General features: G+C 35.6%; 1 protein-coding gene and 1 pseudogene across 1 annotated transcript; both read left to right on the top strand.

Annotated features, from left to right (window-relative positions):
• Positions 1–4,543: 4,543 nt before the first annotated feature.
• On the top strand, positions 4,544–14,943 carry LOC110763833 (beta-glucosidase 11). The gene is made up of 13 exons (XM_021966716.2): positions 4,544–4,801; positions 4,897–4,960; positions 7,100–7,155; positions 7,392–7,467; positions 7,555–7,626; positions 7,992–8,079; positions 8,186–8,441; positions 8,832–8,947; positions 9,177–9,397; positions 13,116–13,147; positions 13,415–13,502; positions 13,871–13,961; positions 14,524–14,943. The coding sequence occupies exons 1-13, from the start codon at positions 4,667–4,669 to the stop codon at positions 14,753–14,755; spliced, it is 1,527 nt and encodes a 508-aa protein (XP_021822408.2). The 5' UTR covers positions 4,544–4,666; the 3' UTR covers positions 14,756–14,943.
• A 4,020-nt stretch (positions 14,944–18,963) lies between these two features.
• On the top strand, positions 18,964–19,828 carry LOC148293886 (uncharacterized; annotated as a pseudogene).
• Positions 19,829–20,330: the final 502 nt, after the last annotated feature.

A 20,330-nucleotide genomic window follows, 5' to 3' on the forward strand; every position in this document is an offset into this window, starting at 1 on the left:
ACTCCTCTGACTCTCCCACCATGCTCGGAGGTTCCCAAAGCTAGAGTCAAAATATCATTGCTCCCACCATGCTGTTAAGATTTCTTTTATTGTTAATTTAATCTTTTCAAATTCATAAATTTCAGATCTTTGATAAAATCTATTTTAATTATTAATTAAGAGTTAGTTTAATTACAAATTAGTCAAACAATCTTTGGGGACAACGACCTTGCATGAGCATTTATACTACAATTACCTTGTATTCTTGCAAGTATTTTCAATGATTTTAACCCTGTTTGCGCAGATACTAAAAATCCTATCATAAGGATATACTGGCTAGTTAAGGTATACTTGAAATCCTTCCATTTTTTGGCGGCAGACGACAGGACCATCTTCTTGCACCCTTCCCCAGTAACAAAAGCCATTGAACAGCTTCCCAAATCTGCTCCTTCAAGTCCTTGGGCAATTGAGTTCATTTCTTGTCCACAAGAGGGACTCTAGTGCGTGCCAAAACACCAATGTAAGACTGCATCTCAACAGCAGCCTTGCCATGTGGTCTGCCCCTTTTATTGAACTCAACCACAGGCTTAATCTTCTGAATTTTCCTCTTCACAACACAGCTCATTGTGTTGATACCGCGAGTCGATTTTGGCTCCTCAACAAATGTGGTTAAGCTCGAGTCTTTATCAGAGGTTGAAGAAAATCTCATCCTCTTTGTGGGTTTGCTTTGAGCTGATTTGGCTTCATCCATTGGAGACTTTGAAACTTGGGCCTCCTTGCTTTGAGATTTTGAAACCATTTATAATTTACCTGCAAGAGAAACAACGACGGTTAATTAAACAGATCGACGTAAAATTAAATAAAAGACGTCAAAAAAATACAACCATGATATTGAATTTAGGATGACGGTGGTAAAACAACACCGCCGTTGTACAAACAATACCACGACGTTATCAAGAAAACACCAACGTCTTATTAACATTTCTCACCAAACATGGTATGACAATAGGACGACGGTTTTATGTCGTTCATGTCGTATTAATTGTTACACCACGTCGGTTATTAAGTCTAAAAACCGATGTGGATTACACATTAACACGTCCAAAATAAAAGACAACCGTCGTCGTGATACAGGAAAAAGGTGGAGTTCTTTCTCCCAAGAGACGATGGTTTTATCTTGTTTTCGACGTATTAATTGTCACACCATGACGGTTATTAACCATCGCCGTGCAGTTGCATTAGGTCGGATTTAACTACCGTCGTGGTGTGTCGATTTTAACGTCACAAACAAGATAGAACTGTCGTCTTCAGGCTCGTGAGGGTAATGGACCAATGAATTTTATCAAACCAGTGAAAGATTTCGTTATTTTGACGGAGTCTTGTTTCTAGACTTGTTCTTTCAAAACCCTCTTCAAATGAAATTGAAAAAAAATGAAGAGAGATTGAGAAAAAAAAACCTTTGGCGTGCAAAGAAAGTTTCCTTCCGACGTTAACTTTGGTGATTTGCAGACGAAGACAATGACGATGACGAGATTCAAACGATGATGATTACGAAGCTGCTTTTGGGAACTGAGAGGGAAACTGAGATATTTTATCGGTGAGAGAGATCGTAGAACTTTAGGTCAGGTGATGAAAAAGTTTATATATTTTCCCAGAGTTCAATAACACGACGGTTTTATTAAAAACCGACATAGTATGTAGTTATAACAATGCAAAACTAGTAGGAACCGACGTGGTTATTAATAAAGCCAAACGACTTTTGGAATTTTGAAACCGACGTGGTTATTTCGTCATTTTGACGGAGTCTTGTTTCCAGACTCGTTCTTTCAAAACCCTCTTCAAATGAAATTGAAAAACATGAAAAGAGATTGAGAAAAAACCATTGGCATACAAAAAAAGTTTCCTTCCGACGTTAACTTTGGTGATTTGCGGACGAAGACGATGATGATGATGAGATTCAGACGATGATGATTACGAAGCTGCTTTTGGGAACTGAGAGGGAAATTGAGATATTTTATCGGTGAGAGAGAACGTAAAACTTTAGGTCAGGTGATGAAAAAGTTTATATATTTTCCCAGAGTTCAATAACACGACGGTTTTATTAAAAACCGTCATAGTATGTTGTTATAATGATGCAAAACTAGTAGGAACCGACGTGGTTATTAATAAAGCCAAACAACTTTTTGGAATTCCCAAACTGATGTGGTTATTTAAGTTTTACAAGACCTAAGTTTACTTTTAATGACCTGATATTATATATTATGATGGCGCTTCTTTATCTAAACAGTTGTTGTATGCTTACATTCAACGACCCTTAGTAAAAAAAAAACCGACATCGTTATTCAAATTCAGCGTTACCTTGTTTTAGTAGATCATCCTGGTTAATTAAAAGTCAACAACTTCTTTGGTATTCCGAAAATGACGTGATTCTCTGGGCAATACACGAAACTACATGAACGAAAGTGACTTTTTACCTTGAGGTTCAATTTGTGTCATATAATATCGACAAACGAAATGCTCAATTGTGAAGTTTAAGAGAAAGCAAAGGCTTTCCACTTCAAGCCAATCATCGCAGTGGGGCTTTGCACAATCTTTATCAATTAATTACTTGTTTTTTATTTTAATTAATTTGACAAGAGTTTTCGGCTGTTTTGACAAGTTTCCGCACTCGACAAATGAAAAAGTCTTCAATTCAACACGCAACACCTTCTAAAGTAATTTGGAGTCTTGTAGCATTTTGACGTAGACCTTTAGGGTAAGCTAAAGTAAGGATAACTAAAGGGTAACCACTCAATTTTCATAAAAAGTTTTGCTTTATATAAGTTCAGAAACCAGAATCTTCAACTCTTGCTGTGCTTTCGTCTTATACATAATTAATGTTGAGAGTTTCACTTCTGCTGTGTTTTCTTCTTACTATAAAAAGTGTTTCTTCAAGCACTGATAACTTTTGCAGAGATGACTTCCCACCGGCACCGGCCTTTGTGTTTGGCGCCTCCTCCTCTGCTTATCAAGTTTTCTCAATTTCTTTTCATTTTTCTTTTTCTCTCTAATTTCTTTTCATTCGGAAATTGCAAAACTACCCCAAAAGTTCGGTAATTACAAGAAGACCCCGAAATGGGTCCTCTCCTGGGGTGGGACTGCATGGACCGTGTGTGTGGCCACAAAGTATCTTCATTCTCATTGGCTTATTTCAAAGATAAAAGAGACAAAGCGAACAAATGGTAGAATTTTCCACAACTTTGGTGGGATGTGTCATAACATGTTTTTGACTAACACATATCAATCACACCAAAAGACACCTAAAGAATCAAATACACAAGATCTCTTGGATAAATCAAAACCAATGATGAACAACTCAAGAACACAGTGAATATTTCATATCTTTTTTAAATTTCAAAAAATCATACATAAATCCTAAAATCATGAAAAATTCATATTCATACTTAGTATTTTAAAACCAACACAACCATGTAAGTATTTCACACATTAACACATAATAGCAAAAATAATGCCCCTATGCCGCCACCCTTTAAAACCCCTAGTTTGCATGTTTTTCTATTTTGGTTGTTATAGTCTTAATTTTGTCATTTTAACCTCAATAGTTTGATTCTATCGCAATTGAAGGATACATCCAAATTTCCATCCAAAATTCCATCTAAAATACCCCTCCACGTAAAAGAACTGTGTTTATTCATTCAAGAAATTGGATGAAAATATGAATGTGTCCTTATAAGAGTCAAATTATCAGAATTGACACCAAAAAAATGAAAGTGAAAATTTTGTCAAACTACATGAACGAAAAGTGACTTTCTACCTTGAGGTTCAACTTGTGTCACGTAATATCGACAAACAAAATGCTCAATTGTGAAGTTTAGGAGAAAGCAATGGTGGAGCCAACTAAGGCCCACAAGGGTCAGCTGACCCTCCTCCAATTTATGCAACAAATGCATTTGTTATGTGTTATATTTGATTTTCTTGGGTTTCTTATAGGTGACCCTTCTAACTTTATAACTCTAGTTAATTGTTATTCTTTACTTCTATAGTTTTTCCTATATTTATCTTTACTCCATATTTCCTTTTTAACTTTAATCTTTTTATTCTTTTATTTATTGAGTTCTCTTACAATTTTTGTTATTGAATCGGCCATCAGTCAAGTAAATCTCTCAATACTAGCTATTCAGTTCTCTTTTGAGCAATGTATTATGATTTGATTCATGTCAAATTATTTATTTATAATTTATTGTGCGATGCGGGTTATAATTTTGGAAGATAACAAATATATTATGTTAATATTCACAGTTTTCTCAAGCTAATAATATTGACTCTCCTTGAGAGAATTTCTTGCTACGCCACTGAGAAAAAGCTATTCACTTCAAGCCAATCATCGCAGTGGGGCTTTGCACAACCTTATCAATTAATTACTTGTTTTTTATTTTAATTAATTTGACAAGTTTTCGGCTGTTTTGACAAGTTTCCGCACTCGACAAATGAAAAAGTCTTCAATTCAACACACAACACCTTCTAAAGTAATTTGGAGACTTGTAGCATTTTGACGTAGACCTTTAGGGTAAACTAAAGTAAGGATAACTAAGGGTAACCACTCAATTTTCATTCAAAGTTTTGCTTTTTATAAGTTCAGAAACCAGAATCTCCAACTCTTGCCGTGCTTTCGTCTTCTACATAATTAATGTTGAGAGTTTCACTTCTGCTATGTTTTCTTCTTACCATAAAAAGTGTTTCTTCAAGCACTGATAACTTTTGCAGAGATGACTTCCCATCGGCACCGGCCTTTGTGTTTGGTGCTTCCTCCTCTGCTTATCAGGTTTTCTTAATTTCTTTTCATTTTTCTTTTTCTCTCTAATTTCTTTTCATTCGTATTATTTACCTGGGTTGATTAAAAAATCTACATGAAAAAAGGTGGAAGGTGCTGCAGCCGAAGATGGCAGGACCCCGAGCATCTTGGACACATTTGCGCATGCTGGTTAGCTTCCCACCACTTTCATATCAAATTCTTCTTCTTCTTTTTTCGCTCTTTTTTCATTTTTGTTTGTTGGTTGGCGAGGTCAGTTTAGATTGTAGCAATACTAGTTTTTATGCTTTTATTTTGTATTTTTTTTTTAGTTTTTTTTTTTATGAAATTTTTTTAACCTCTTCATGAATAAATTAGAGTTTTTGATTAGTTAGATTAAATTTTTCCAAGAATTAATTAGTTTTAAAAATGTTATATATCCAACAATCTCAATTCAATTCGAAAAAGTCAATGAAGGATGCAGTCATAGATATTGATTTTTTTTATTTATTAAATATTTTTTCTATTGAGACGGGTGATAATTATTAAATTCAAACACACACACTATACAAATGCTAAAACTCGAACCCAAAACCTTACTTAATGGAGCAATTACTCCAAACCATTACACTAGTAAATCTTTTACTTAGATATTGATTTGGATACCAATCAATGTTATTATTAGAGCATCAACAATGTGGTGGTGTATAAGGGAGTGTATGTTAAATATACACCCGTTGTGATCGGAATCACCAGCAATGGGGGGTGTATATGAATGTATAATTACATCACCACCTTGAGATGTATATTTAGATGCAATTGTACATCTTTTTTTTACATCTCTTGCAGGTGGGACCCAGTTGTAAAAAGGAGAGGAAAAATGGAGAAAAGTGGTTTTACACCCCCGAAAATACACCCCCCCTATTAGAGCAAAAAACGTATTTATACCTCCTGGAGGTGTAAAAGGGATGTAAAAATGGCTTTACACCCCACTGTGGATGCTCTTAGTAGGCAGCCATAGATATTGTTGTAGTGATTGGTATTCTTAAAGCAAGAAAAGTCTTAGTTGCTTTCTTCTATTATATTCAATGTTACAATGGAAGGGGCCCACGACCCCAAAACCACTGTCATCTGTGACGTTTAAATTCATGTCCGTCCAAACAATGTCAGTCGGCAGTCATAAATACACAACAAAAAAAGTTATCGGCATGAAGAAAAAGTACGAAGAAATAGATTCAAAACCGTATGAAAAAAACTCATGCCCGAAACCTGATCAAAATAGATTCAAAACCGTATGAAGAAAAAGTAATTCATAAACACAAGTGATCAGGTACAAAATAGTAATTCACATATTCTATTGGCATACTTTCGTTTTTGTTGTTGATTTTTTTTTTTCATCTTTCTTTTTTTGGGACAAACTATGTAATTAATAAAAACATACATGACAGTGTCATGTGTCACATTATTATTGTAAATTACGGTTTTATCACATACTCCATAGTAAAGTTATGGTTACTTAATTAGGTATTGGTTGTTTTTTTTTTTTAATTTTTTTTTTATAACAATATTTCCCTCCTTATCCACAAGGTGACATGCAAAGACGGACCCTAAATCTACTCTGTGAAATTACCTTTACACACCCTATACGTACCTAACTTAAGCATTGGAGGTTCTTGGGTATGTATTATGCCGGTATTCTTATTGTTTTATTGATCCTTATCGTTTATAGGAAAAAATACATTGAGTTGCTAGGTTCGAACCCCCATAGCATCTTGATTGTGTATATGAGAAACCCTCCTCCTTCTGTAGTTTAGATTATCGCTTGTACTGAGGAAGAAAAAAAAAAGGTCCGCTCTCACTGGCCAAGGACAACTGAGGCTGAAATCATTTTGACAACAATATAGAGGGAATTCAAAATCTTTTGCCCTCACAATTAGCGAAACAACCATGTTTTTCTTTGTGATTCTCTAATACATAACTATTCCGAGAATAAAAAAGATCCATCCTCTGTAGACTTCATCTGAAAAAATCTGAGCTCAATGTCCAACCACTTCTAAATTGTTAATTAGTAGTGTGAGCTTATAAGTACTGGTTTCCTCCCAAGTACCCTTTCTAGTGTTTTCAATGTGGGTTATTTTGGTACCTTGTTACCCATTCCTACTGTATATTTATCAATATAATCGTTCAAAGTAACCACTATTTAATCAAGCGGATTAAATAAACTTAATCCATATTAATAATATAATCAAGTAATCAAACATGTTCAAAGTAACATGATAACTTGCGCGTGTCATGATCCTTGTTAGTTCATAGCTTAACTCAAATTTTCAGGTCATTTTCATGGAGCTACTGGAGATGTAGCATGTGACGCGTATCACAAATATAAGGTATATATTTTGCAAAATTCAATCTAGTTATTGCTAACAATCTTTTCTTTTAGTTCAGAGGTTTCATGCTATATCAAGACTAGCTAGTATTCGAGAGGTTTTTATAGTATTTGGGAGGCAATATAACATACTATATGTTCCGTACAATTACGTAATCACACGATTTATTGCCTAAATAGCTAATTAGGAACATGTTGATGCTATTTGATATTCAATGTTCATTCAAACTGTTGCAGGAAGATGTTCAACTAATGGCAGATACTGGATTAGAGGCATATAGATTTTCCATCTCATGGTCAAGACTTATCCCAAGTATGCATGAGCTTCCAATTGTTACTCATATTAAACAAACAAGGCTTAAGTTTTCACGCACTCAAATATCCAATTTCTTTATTTCAGATGGAAAAGGACCTGTCAATCCAAAGGGTCTACAATATTACAACAATCTTATTGATCAACTAATCAGCCATGGTTACTATCTACCTTATGATACTACATTATATATTTTCCTTCGAATTTGGGGAGTGGTTATACTCTTAGGGCATGTTTACTTAGGAATGGAGGAAGTCATGAATCATGGAATTAAATTGAGGAATTGGAATCAGATCAACTAGGTAGCTGATCCGATTACTATTTTTGAGGATATTCGTGAGTTTAGCATGCAACCCACATAATTTTGGATTGCTTCTGTGTTAGTAAATGCTGGGGACAACATGAATTTGAGTAATTCCAATACCCATTCCTGATAAAGTAAACATGCCTTAAGAAACATGTACCACTTCCACCAATCTAAAAATTATGTAATTTTATGTCTGAGTGCTTTATTTTTCAAGCAGGAATCCAACCACATGTTACTCTACACCATAGTGATCTCCCACAGGCACTTGATGACGAGTATGGAGGATGGGTTAGCCGAAAGATTGTGTATGGTTTCTTCCCCCACTTTATTTTATTTTATTATTTTTCTGTAATTTCAATACATCAAGAGAAAAAGGGGAAAGATCATGATGGAACAATTTTGTGGTTGCAGAAAAGACTTCACAGCGTATGCAGATGTGTGCTTCAAAAATTTCGGGGATAGAGTTTTGCATTGGACTACTATGAATGAACCTAATGTTTTTGTACTTGCGGGTTATGATGGTGGATATCTTCCACCACAACGATGTTCAATTCCATTTGGTCTCAACTGCTCTAGGGGTAACTCCTCAACAGAACCATACTTGGCAACGCACAATATCTTGTTATCTCATGCATCGGCTGCTAGATTGTACAAGAAAAACTACCAGGTAATTGCAAGAGAAAACAAATTCATGTTAAATGGTTCAAGCACTGTTGTTCTTGCAATGGTGTCCTTACGTCCTTGAATCAAGAAATAGGACAGATTAATAAGTGTCATAGCTATTAACTTTTCGAGTTTTAATTCGAGAACATAATGCGTTTTAACTAAGAAAATAGTTAGAGATAGGTTGACGAAATAAGAAATTGAGAGCAAATGAGAAAACTGTGCAATATTTGATGCTCCTTCTAATGTACATATACTATGTGGAAATGTATAAACGATTATAAGCTCGAACATACAATACAGACCATTATAAACTATGATAAAGAAGTTAAAAGAAACCCAACCTAATACAACGAAGATTATTCCATGTAACATCAATACTTTTGGAATGCAGGATAAACAACGTGGGTTTATAGGAATCAACCTTTTTGCCTTTTGGTTTTTTCCTCAAACAAAAACCATTGAAGATGAACTAGCAACCCAAAGAGGCCTCGACTTCTATATTGGTTGGTAAGTTTGAAAGTGGCATAAAATTGCAACCTCTCTGTTCTCTCTTTTGTAGTCATTTTCCGGCCCAATTTGGTGGATTATTAGTACATGGTGATCGTTCAATGGAACATAAAAAATAGATGGTTTGGATGATCAAGCTACTATGTGAAACCGGTCCAACAAAATATATATATCAATTATTATTTACTTGTCTTAACTGCAAACTCATTGTATCTATTTTATGTTGCAGGTATTTGAATCCTTTGGTGTTTGGAGATTACCCTGATGTAATAAAAAAAAATGCAGGCTCTAGAATTCCTTTCTTCACTAGGCTTGAGTCTCAAAGTGTCAAGGGTTCGTTTGACTTCATAGGATTTAATTATTATACCGTCGTACATGCCAAGGACAACTCCATCAGCTTAAAGAGTACAAACAGAGACTATCATGCTGACTCAGCAGTCAAGATGACACGTAAGTTTTTGCTATACGTATATTTATATTTCAGACTATATTGAGCCTTAAAAATTTAATCAAGTTTTTGCTACATGTATGTGGATTCAATTTCTTTTAGCCCATCATTCAGAAGATCTTTCATTCCAATAACAATTCTTGCATCAAATGTTCACGAACCAGTACAAGATGATTGTATGAAACAAAAAAGATCCAAAATGATTAATTTACCTCTAATGACTTTTAAATTCATAATCACAATGTGGCCAATCTCTAAAACAAACCAATATCCAGTACCAATATGTCGTGCTAATTAACAACAATAGATAACATGTCGAAGTTCTATGTTTGAAGGAATGCAAGAGTTCTTTGTTTGGGGTTCTTTCCCCAGCTGGTTCATAACAAAAAAAATATATATTCAAGAGTTCAATGTCGATATTGTGCGGAAACACTCCAAGACCTTGTTGTTGATGGACTATGCGACAGCATACACACAAACACCTTGAGAATAAAACACACACACACACTACGAAGAGTGTAAGCAAACACACAAGAACACAAAGATTTATCGAGGTTCGGCCCCGTGCCTATGTCCTCTTTGGTGATCCCCTCGGGAAACTTCATTAGAAGAATAGGAACAATTTTGGTTACAACATGAAATTCCCCTTAGCTCTCTACCCTCTCAAACCCTAGGTTTTCATTTCTCTCACACCGTTGCTCAAACCCTTTGATGCCCTTGTAAACACTCAAGAATTCACCCTTGAATTCAGTCTTGTGTTTATCTCTTAAAAATTCACTCTTCAATTCTCCTCTCTTAAATTAACCTAGCCCCAAAAACTATTTATAACTTATAGGACTTAGGTTACAAGTTTATAGGAAAATAAAACCTTATTAAATTAGGCTAGAAAACCCCAAAATAATAGGAAACCATGTCAAAACACGTCAAAATGCCAAAATAGTGTGTGTCACTATTCCCGTGATGATCGGTCGTTGGGATTGGACGACTAGTCGCTAAGGAGTAAAAAATTGACTTCAAGCTCTCGGCCAAAATTGACTGATTGCCTGGCCAATGCGGATTAGTCGCTTGCATTGTTGCTTCCTTACGACTTCTTCCTCTCTTTCCTTGCTGCTCCATCCTGCAGCGCCTTGGGTGTCCTCTTCCTCCCACATATATGGTGAGCCAATCTTCAACAATCTCCACTTTGGCGAACCATCAAACAGCCATGAACAATGGTTGACCCCTATAACCTTTTCAACCTCTTAGAAACTGTTCTAGTAATTCCCAAGAGCTCCACCATGGCAACAAATGTCTTGCCTTAATGCACCTCAGGTGAGAAGGTGCTCTACCCAAGCTAAACTTTGGCAACTCAGACATCTTGTGTAGAAGAGAGATCCCCCATGTCGAACTTCTTTCTCCTTGCCTTCTTAGAACCTTGAATTCTTGACTTGCCTTGATATGCAAACCGCATACCAACCCTTGTTCTATAAATCCCCACGCAACCACCAACTTTGCTCTTGAATTTATGAACTAGCTCTTTCCTTTTCATCCAAGCACCCATTTAACTTTCCTGCTTCATGCTCCCAAAAGCACTCCGAAATGTAGTTGAATCTACCTTGTCCTTCCCTTGGGGCAGTTTGATCGATTGTTTGGGCCCAGACCTTGCTTGTGGTGAAGGCTACACCTCAAGTAGAACCCCTTTGTGAGTTTGTTGTTCATGCTACGGCTCCTAACAACATCATCTTACATCTTGATCTTCATTGTTCCCACACCCAAAAATCACAACTTGTTTTGTCTCCCAACAAAATCTTGCTACCCTTCCTTTCCTCATATGTGTCAAACTTCATCCTATTTGAACACACATGAAACGAGCTTCTGGAATGTAAAATCCAAACTAAAATAGAATTCTTACCCGAAGAATTTTCCACTACTTCCCCGTTACACTCCTCATATGTAACCGTCAAAAGTTCATCATTGGCTGTGCTTGAACTTTTGGCATTCTTCATCTTGTTCTGCTTCTCATTCCATACTAGAAAATTCTACTTCCAATGATCCGCAGACCCACATTTGAAGCGCCCTTCATTGTCCTTGAATTTAGGATTCCTCCCATTGCCTTTTTTACCCTTTTGCTTGCTTGAACGACACTACTCTCCGGTCTATGTTAATAGACCCGCACCTTGAGAGCTATCTCCAGAACTTTGAGCCAACCCATGATGCCCCAAGTCTTGCACCACCAATTCAAAATTGAGAGTACTCTTGCTGATCATCAGCTTCCTCTGGAAGTGTTCATAGGATGAAGGCAACGATGTCAACAACATCAACGCCTCATACTCCTTGCTATAAACCACATCCACCTTCTACAAGTCCTCAATACACCTATTAAAGGTGTTAAGATGCTCCGTGAGATTTCCACCCTCCTCCATACGAATATTTAGGAGAGCTTGATTCATGAAGCAGTTGTTTGATAGTGACTTTCCTTCAAAAATCCATTTGAGCTTTTTCCGTGTTTGCTTTGCGATGTCTTCCATCACCTTGATGGACCCCTTGGCCAACTCGCCGAGCACATCCCTTTCTTTCATTGTCATGGTTTCCGATCTTGTCTTGTCACCTGCCAAGATAGCAGTTGGACCTTCATGGTCTAGGTCATGTTTCATTCTCCTTTGCCATAGTGTGAAGTTCTCCTTCCTTGTGAATGTCTTCACCTTGAGCTTCATGCTATCCGTTTGTGGTGTCTACATTTGGGAGTTTTCTCCCGCTGCCTTCTTGTCAGCTGCCATCATCAACACTTGCAAAACACCCTTAAAACTATAAGAGCCTGCCACGAACCACGGCTCTAATACCACTTGTGGTGCGGAAACACTCCAAGACCTTGTCGTTGATGGACTATGCGATAGTACACACACAAACCCTTTGAGGTACACAACCACGAAGAGAGTAAGCAAACACACAAGAACACAAAGATTTATAGAGGTTCGGCCTCGTGCCTATGTCCTCTTTGGTGATCCCTTCCATAAATTTCACTAGAAGAATAGGAACAACTTTGGTTACAACAAGAACCCCATTAGCTTTCTATCACCTCAAACTCTAGGTCTTAATTTCTCTCACACCCTTACTCAAACCCTTTGATGCCATTGTAAACAATCAAGAATTCACCATTGAATTCAATCTTATGTTTCTCTCTTCAAAATTCACTCTTGAATTCTCATCTCTTAAATTAACCTAGCCTTTGGGTTACAAATTTACTAGGAATAGGAAACTAAAACCCTATTAAATTGTACTAGAGAACCCCAAAATAATAGGAAACCACATCAAAACATGCCAAAACGCCAAAAACAGCACGTGAGACTATTCACATGATGACCGGTTGTCGGGATTGTACGATTCCTCTTCCTCCCGCATCTATGGTGACCCAATATTTAACAGTCCAGTTGTGGCCTAATCCCATTATGGTACGTAGCCTAACTTTGTGGATGTATTAGCCGAGCCTTTGTGAAAATATATTGGTAAATATCTATCGGATGTTTAAAAAAGAAAAAAAACTGAAGTTTTGAATTATTAGCTTCAAGATTTACCCCACGATTAAGTAAATATTCAAAAAATTATTAGTTTTTATTACATGATTCATCGATTACATCTTTGTTGCACTGCTTTGGTGTGCGCATTGGTCACTATAGGGCAAGTTTTATCTTGGTTAAGACATGATATAATTATTGATTTAACTTACAAAGTTTATTTGTGCAGTTCCGAAACGTAATGAGTCATCATCATTCGAGGTAAAACTTTGAAATAACAACTTGTTAACTTTAGAGAGATGGGTTATCAGCCCACTTCTAGTAACATCGAAGTTGTTCACAATTTAACCAATTACAAATTCCAGTAGGTGTGTTGTTTTATCAAAAAACCTCGGTGTTATTAGGAGTGGTATCATTCATTATATATTGTATTTATTTTTTCATGTTTTTGATATGGGGTTAATTTAGGGTCGTTTAACCATTTATGGGGTTAATTTCAAGCATTACTAATGCATTTGTTTGATGTAGTATCCAATAGCTCCCTGGGGCCTGCAAAGGCTGTTGGAATATATGAAGCAAAATTATGGCAATCCTCCTGTATATATCCATGAAAATGGTATATATCTCTCTCTATCTAAATGCTGAAATTTAATCATAGTGCTATAATGCATGTATTTGAATATAAAGTGCTGGAACAATTTGCAATTTAGTTTAGTGGTACTTTTAGTTTCGCCCTTCTTTTTGTAATAAAGTCATATAGTTTCAACTTTTTAAAATCAAACAAAATTTAGTTAGATGTTAATGTTATAATAGGAAATTAAAGAACAAACCTAATTGAAAATAATTTATGGTTTCTTTAATTTTTCCCTTTTTTCTTTGGATAGGGAATTTTTTCTTTATTATGAATCTAACTTTTCATGTTTTTGTTCTTTTCATCTATCTCATTATCTAAATGGAAAAATATTGGCATCCTATATATTTTAGGTCAACAAACTGCACGCAATTCATCATTGGAGGATAGGTCGAGGATAAAATATGTGCAGGGACATATCCAAGCTTTGCTTGAAGCTGTAAGGTATACCTATTTTCTGCCAGTTATAATTTAACCCAAGGGTCATAAGATTTATCTTATTCTCTCCATTTGAAGTCTAGCTATCCGAGTCCCAAGAAAGTGTTCATACAAGGGAAATTTAATTGCCACCCTCGATATGAAAAGACTACTTTGCTTTAACAAGAAATGACAATTGAAGCCAAAGAAATGACTGATTTTGTTACTAATAATTAATTACATGAACAAAATTGAAATTAATTAGGTCAAGACCCAAATTGTTGTTTAAATAGGCAAAGTGAGAATTGGTAAGATATGTTTCACATGTGAAGTCTGTATTTTATTTTATTTTATTTTTATACAGGCGATAGTCTAAATTACAAGGAAATGAAGGATTTCTCACACACATTAGTCAAGGTCTTTTTTCACTAGGCTATAACCGTTGACCACTTATGAAGTCTTTAACTATCTGATATCATCTTTATTTGCTTTTTGCTTAAGTGGTTTTCTTGTTTTACACCATAGTTCGACAACTAACTAGTACTTGTTCTTAATTACTGACGGATGCTATATGAAATCTTTTTGGAAGGAATGGATCAAATGCCAGAGGCTATTTTATATGGTCCTTCTTGGACTCCCTTGAGCTATTGGGCGGCTATGAATCAAGCTTTGGCCTATACTACATGGATTTGGACGACCCTGATTTAAAAAGACAACCCAAACTCTCTGCTCATTGGTACTCCCAATTTCTAAAGAGCAAGAACCTCACCAGCTTAGATGGATTTCTTGAATCCCTTTCCCATGGTTACCATTCTCAGTAAACTTTATTTTACATAGTAAAATACTTATGTTTAGAGCTTGTAGCTTAAGTGGTTAAGAGCACATACCCCTCTCCTCCAATATTGCTTGTATCCAAAATAATTATGCAACATTAAGATACATCACTTTCAGTGGCGAAGTCAAGAATTATGTCAAGGAGGGTCAACTTTTAATAGTTTTATAATTACAATGAACTTAGTTTTTATAGGAAAAAATATATAAGAATTCATTATAATGATTAAATTTCAATATCACAAATTTAATATCTTAGTAAGGATAACCCAAATTCTACCAACCCAAAAATAATGAAAGAGTATCTAAAGTTGATTTTAGATAGAATGAGAAAATCATATAAAATCCATGACACACACATATAAATGACATATGAAGACATGAAAACAAATATGGATCATATTCATATTCATGGTAGACAATTTACGTTTGTGCGAAAGGTCTAGCTATAACACAACTTAGATAACATAGACAAATATAATATTTTCAAAATGTTGAGAAGGGTCAAGTGACCCTTGTGGGCCTTAATTGGCTCCCCCAATGTCCGTGATTAAATTTTCGATGTCTAAACTTCCTAGGACAGCGTTCATGTTTGTTCCAGGTCGTGGTAAATGCATGCAACTTCATTTATATACACGTGTCATTTTATATTAATATGAATTTTATATTATATTATATTACTAATATTCATAATAAATTTTTTTTAAATTTAAAAAATAAACCAACAACTACCATGCACTCATTGAATGATTGTCTTCCCCCTAAAGCTTTTAAAAATATAATATTAATAAGATTTGTTTATTGTATTTAATTCCTAATGTTCTTAATAAATTCCAAAAAAATCTGAAAAATAAACTGACAGATAGTATGCACTCATTGAGAGATTGTTTTCCCCCTAAAGCTTTGAAAAATGTAATTTTAGTTTTCAAAATTTCTAGTGATAACAAAAGTCAAAATTGTTTACACTTTCATAATATAACCCTAAGGTTTATGTGATCCATTGGTAACCATAAATACAAATATATGATTTCCTAATTTTAGCCTACTAATATGGAAAGCATTGTTGTAAGGAGTCTGTAGTAATTTTTGGTTTATTTTTCTCATACTTGCGTATTTTTTATTTATAATTATTGTAAAATTTAGGGTTTAGGGTTTAGGGTATATTGAAACGACGCCGGTTTTCTCTCCACTGTTTTTGGTCAATTATGCATGTCCGAATCCCAGGAAACACAAAGCCCACCTAATTATTTAATATTTAAGATGTCGGTTTTGTCAAGAAGTGACGTGAAAATCATTTACTACGACACTTTTTTTCAATATACCGACGTAGTTAAGTTTTACAACGTCGTTGTATTTAATAAAACATCGTCGTAGGCTCATATTAAACGACATCCGGTATGTACTTTCCGTCGTCTTTAAAAAACGCAGTCTTTTGAAGTTTTTGACCGCGATTTAAAATGTTCAGAATTCCCCTAAACCCTAAAATATTTTGTTCTCTCTCTTCAACTCAAATTCTAATCTTAAAGTTTTCGTTCTCTCTCTCAAAGCATTGGTTGAGATCTCTCTCAAGGCATTGGTTATATTCTCTCTTCAACTCAAATTCTGAACTTAAAGTCTTCTACATGTAAGTACTAACCCCAATCTCTTTATTTAATGATATTGCGTTATGGCTTCTTAAATCAATAAATGTTTTCATTGGTTTTGGGAGCTATGTGTTCTTAATTAGGAGCTATGGGTTCTTGATATATGTTTTGGGAGCTATGGGTTCTTAATTGGGAGCTATGGGTTCTTAATATATGTTTTGGTGCTTGTCATAATAACTCTCTGTTATGGGTTCTTATATGTTTGGTTGGCCATGGTTCTTGGAAAGTGATTGGGAATGGGAGAATTATGCTGTGGGTTTTTGTAACTTACGAAGACGGTAGATGGACCAAACCGACGTCTAAATTTTCTTTATATGTTGGTTGTACATTTAGTTCCGTCGTCTGAATTTTGTATTTGGTAGCCTAAAGACGACTGTTTCTACACTAACTGTCGTCTTCAAGCTACCTAAACCAGAACTTGTTCATCAAAAGCAATACAAATTTCTGGGTTCAGTAGCCTAAAGACGACGGTATCTCCAATAACCGTCGTCTTTAGACTACTGAACCCAGAATATTGTTCTTCAAAAAGCAATACAAATTTCTGGGTTTATGTAGCCTAAAGACGACGGTAAACACGTCTATCGCTATAACACGTCGATTGTTTTGTAAAAACCATCATTTGATTATTGTTTTGTTATATATATATATATCAAATTATTCTCTACTATGTGAATATAGTGGTTTGTCATTGCTGGTCTTTTCACTTTATTATATATATGATTGTATAGTGTGGGAGATGAATAAGTTATGGATGCATGCGGATAGAAGATCGAAGGCATATGAGTTAGGGGTGGAAGAATTTTTGAATTTTGCTGTAGAAAATCTTGGAAATACAACTCATATTCATTGTCCATGTGTTAAATGTGGGAATATTCGATTGTTTGGGGTTGGAATTTTAAGGGGCCACTTATACTTTAATGGAATTGACCAAAGCTATAAGATTTGGACATGGCACGGAGAACCTTATGAATGGACTACTAATGCTAGTAGAAATGTGGAAGAAGATGAGCAAAGTAGGTTCAGTTTTGTTTATGAAGAATTAGGGATGGATGATAATGATTTAGGCAATATTGGATTAGATCCTTATGAGTTTGCCATTGTGATTGGGGATGGAGATCAACCCTTGTACCCTGGTTGCAGTAAGTACACGAAGTTGTCGACTTTCGTGAAGTTATATAATTTGAAAGCAAAACATGGATTGAGTGATGTGCGTTTTACAGAATTATTGATACTTAAAGAAGATTTGCTTCCAGAAGGAAATACAATACATTCCTCTATGTATGAGGCAAAAAAGACATTGTCTGCTTCGGGGATGAGTTATGAGAAAATCCACGCAAGCCCCATTGACTGCATCTTGTATAGAAAGGATTATGAAGAATCAATTAATTGTCCTACTTGTGGTATCTCAAGGTGGAAGGAAGGAAGGAAAAGATTCAATCTTGAAAGAGGGTGTGCCAGCGAAGGTGGTGTGGTATTTTTCACCTATTCCAAGGTTTAAAAGGATGTTTCAATCACGTAAGACAGCTAAGAGTTTGACTTGGCATGCTAATACAAAATCAGTTGATGGTCATATGTCTCATCCAGCGGATTCCCCGTCTTGGAAACTTGTTGATGATAAATGGCCCGAGTTTGGTAAAGAGTCAAGAGACTTGAGATTGGCTCTCTCGTCTAATGGATTCAATCCACACAGTTCTTTAAGTAGCAGATACAGTTGTTGCCCAGTTATCTTAGTTACATATAATCTCCCACCATGGCTATGCATGAAACTAAAGTTCATGATGTTGACCTTATTAATTTTCGGTCCTAAACAACCAGGAAATGATATAGACGTCTACTTGGAGCCTTTGATTGATTATTTAAAATCTTTGTGGGATGAGATTAGAGAAGTGTATGATGCACACATAAGAGAATACTTTACACTCAGAGGTGTATTACTGTGGACAATTAATGATTTTCCTGCCTATGGGAACTTATCTGGTTGTGTCGTTAAAGGATATAAATCTTGTCCAATATGCGGCGATGATACACCTAGTCATAAGTTGAAAAATGGCCACAAAATTTGTTACATTGGGCATAGAAAATGGTTGCCAACATATCATCCATATCGGAGGCATTGTGCAGCTTTTAATGGGAAACCTGAATATGGCACGCCTCCCGAGCCATTAACTGGAGAAGAAGTGTTGTAGATGGTTGAAGGTACTAATTACAAATGGGGCTCGAAAAATGGGGGAAGTGTTGGTGAGAATTATGGTGACAGAGTTTGTTGGAAGAAGAAATCAAATTTCTTCAATCTTGAGTATTGGAAATACCTCCCTGTGAGGCATGTCCTAGATGTTATGCACATTGAGAAGAATGTTTGCGATAGGATCATTGGTACATTGCTGGAGATCCTTGGAAAAAATAAAGTTGGGATTGCTGCTCAGTTAGATTTATTGAACATGGGGGTCAAAACTGATTTGCAACCCGAGTATGGAGAAAGACGTACTCACTTGCCTCTAGGGCCTTGGAATTTATCAAGAGCAGAGAAGAGAGCGGTTTGCAATTCTTTCTATGGTATGAAGGTCCCTGAAGGTTATTCTTCAAATATAAAAAATCTTGTATCTTTAAAAAATTCAAGACTTCTTGGCTTTAAATCTCATGATTGTCATACCTTGATGCAACAATTGCTCCCTATGGCAATTCGTTCTGTTTTGGAGAAGCCTGCAAGTTATGCAATAACTCGATTGTGCTTATTCTTCAATGCTATATGTGCAAAGATGGTAGATGTTTCCAAGCTAGATAAGTTGGAAGAAGATGTAGTAGTTACTTTGTGTTTGCTTGAGAAATACTTTCCCCCTTCATTCTTTGATATCATGGTTCATCTAGTAGTACATTTTGTCATAGAAGTTTGTCTATGTGGACTAGTTTATTTTAGATGGATGTATAAATTTGAAAGATATATGAAAGTGGTAAAGGGGTATGTTCGAACCGTACTTGTCTCGAAGGTTGTATTGCTGAGCGGTATATAGTTGAAGAAGCTGAAGAGTTTTGCACCGAGCATTTATCTAATGTTAGTACAGTTGCAGTTGCATCAAGCCAGAAGATGGGAGTTTCAAAGCCATTATCAAGTTGCACAGTGAACTTAGTTGATCAGGACCTGTTGAACCAGGCACATCTATATGTCTTGGAGAATACGGATGAAGTCCTACCTTATATCGAGTATGAGTTTTATTCTTTAAGTAGCCATTTTAAATTATTTCCTATGTTTATCTTATATACATGGGACTGTAATGCTTGATTTTTTTGTGTCAATGTAGGGAACATATGATCCACATCAAGACCACTTATCCAAAATTTAGAAAGAGAACAAAGTGGCTACAAGATAAGCACAATAGCTCTTTCATTCAATGGATACACTTTAAGGTATATGTTATTGAATAACATATTGGACTTTTAATTTTCTTCTTTCTATGTTAGATTGAATTAAGATATATGATTAATTTGCAAGTTCAAAGTGAACTTAATGGGGAAGACAATAATAGCGTCTCACAAAATTTGAGGTGGCTAGCAGCTGGTCCAAGATGATGTGCGAACTGTCCAAAATAGTGGAGTTTATTTACTTGCACATACTATGCAAGTTGCTAGTGCCAAGGATAAAAACCCTATTGTCTCAAATATGGGTTTTTATGGGGTCATTCAAGAAATTTGGGACCTTGACTACCAAAAGTTTAGAATCCCAGTCTTGAGGTGTGATTGGATAGATAACACTTTGGGTCTTGTAGTCGACGAACTTGGATTTACCATTGTAGATCTGAGTAAAATTGGACATAGGAATGACCAATTTGTTATGGCTTCTCAAGTCAAACAAATATTTTTTGTTGACGACCCAATGCATCGTGGTTGGTCGATAGTGTTATCAATGCCTAATAGAGAATATAATGAT

This window comes from Prunus avium, chromosome 6 (genome assembly GCF_965620075.1).
Source record: "Prunus avium chromosome 6, drPruAviu1.hap1.1, whole genome shotgun sequence".
In the NCBI taxonomy this organism is placed as follows: domain Eukaryota; kingdom Viridiplantae; phylum Streptophyta; class Magnoliopsida; order Rosales; family Rosaceae; genus Prunus; species Prunus avium.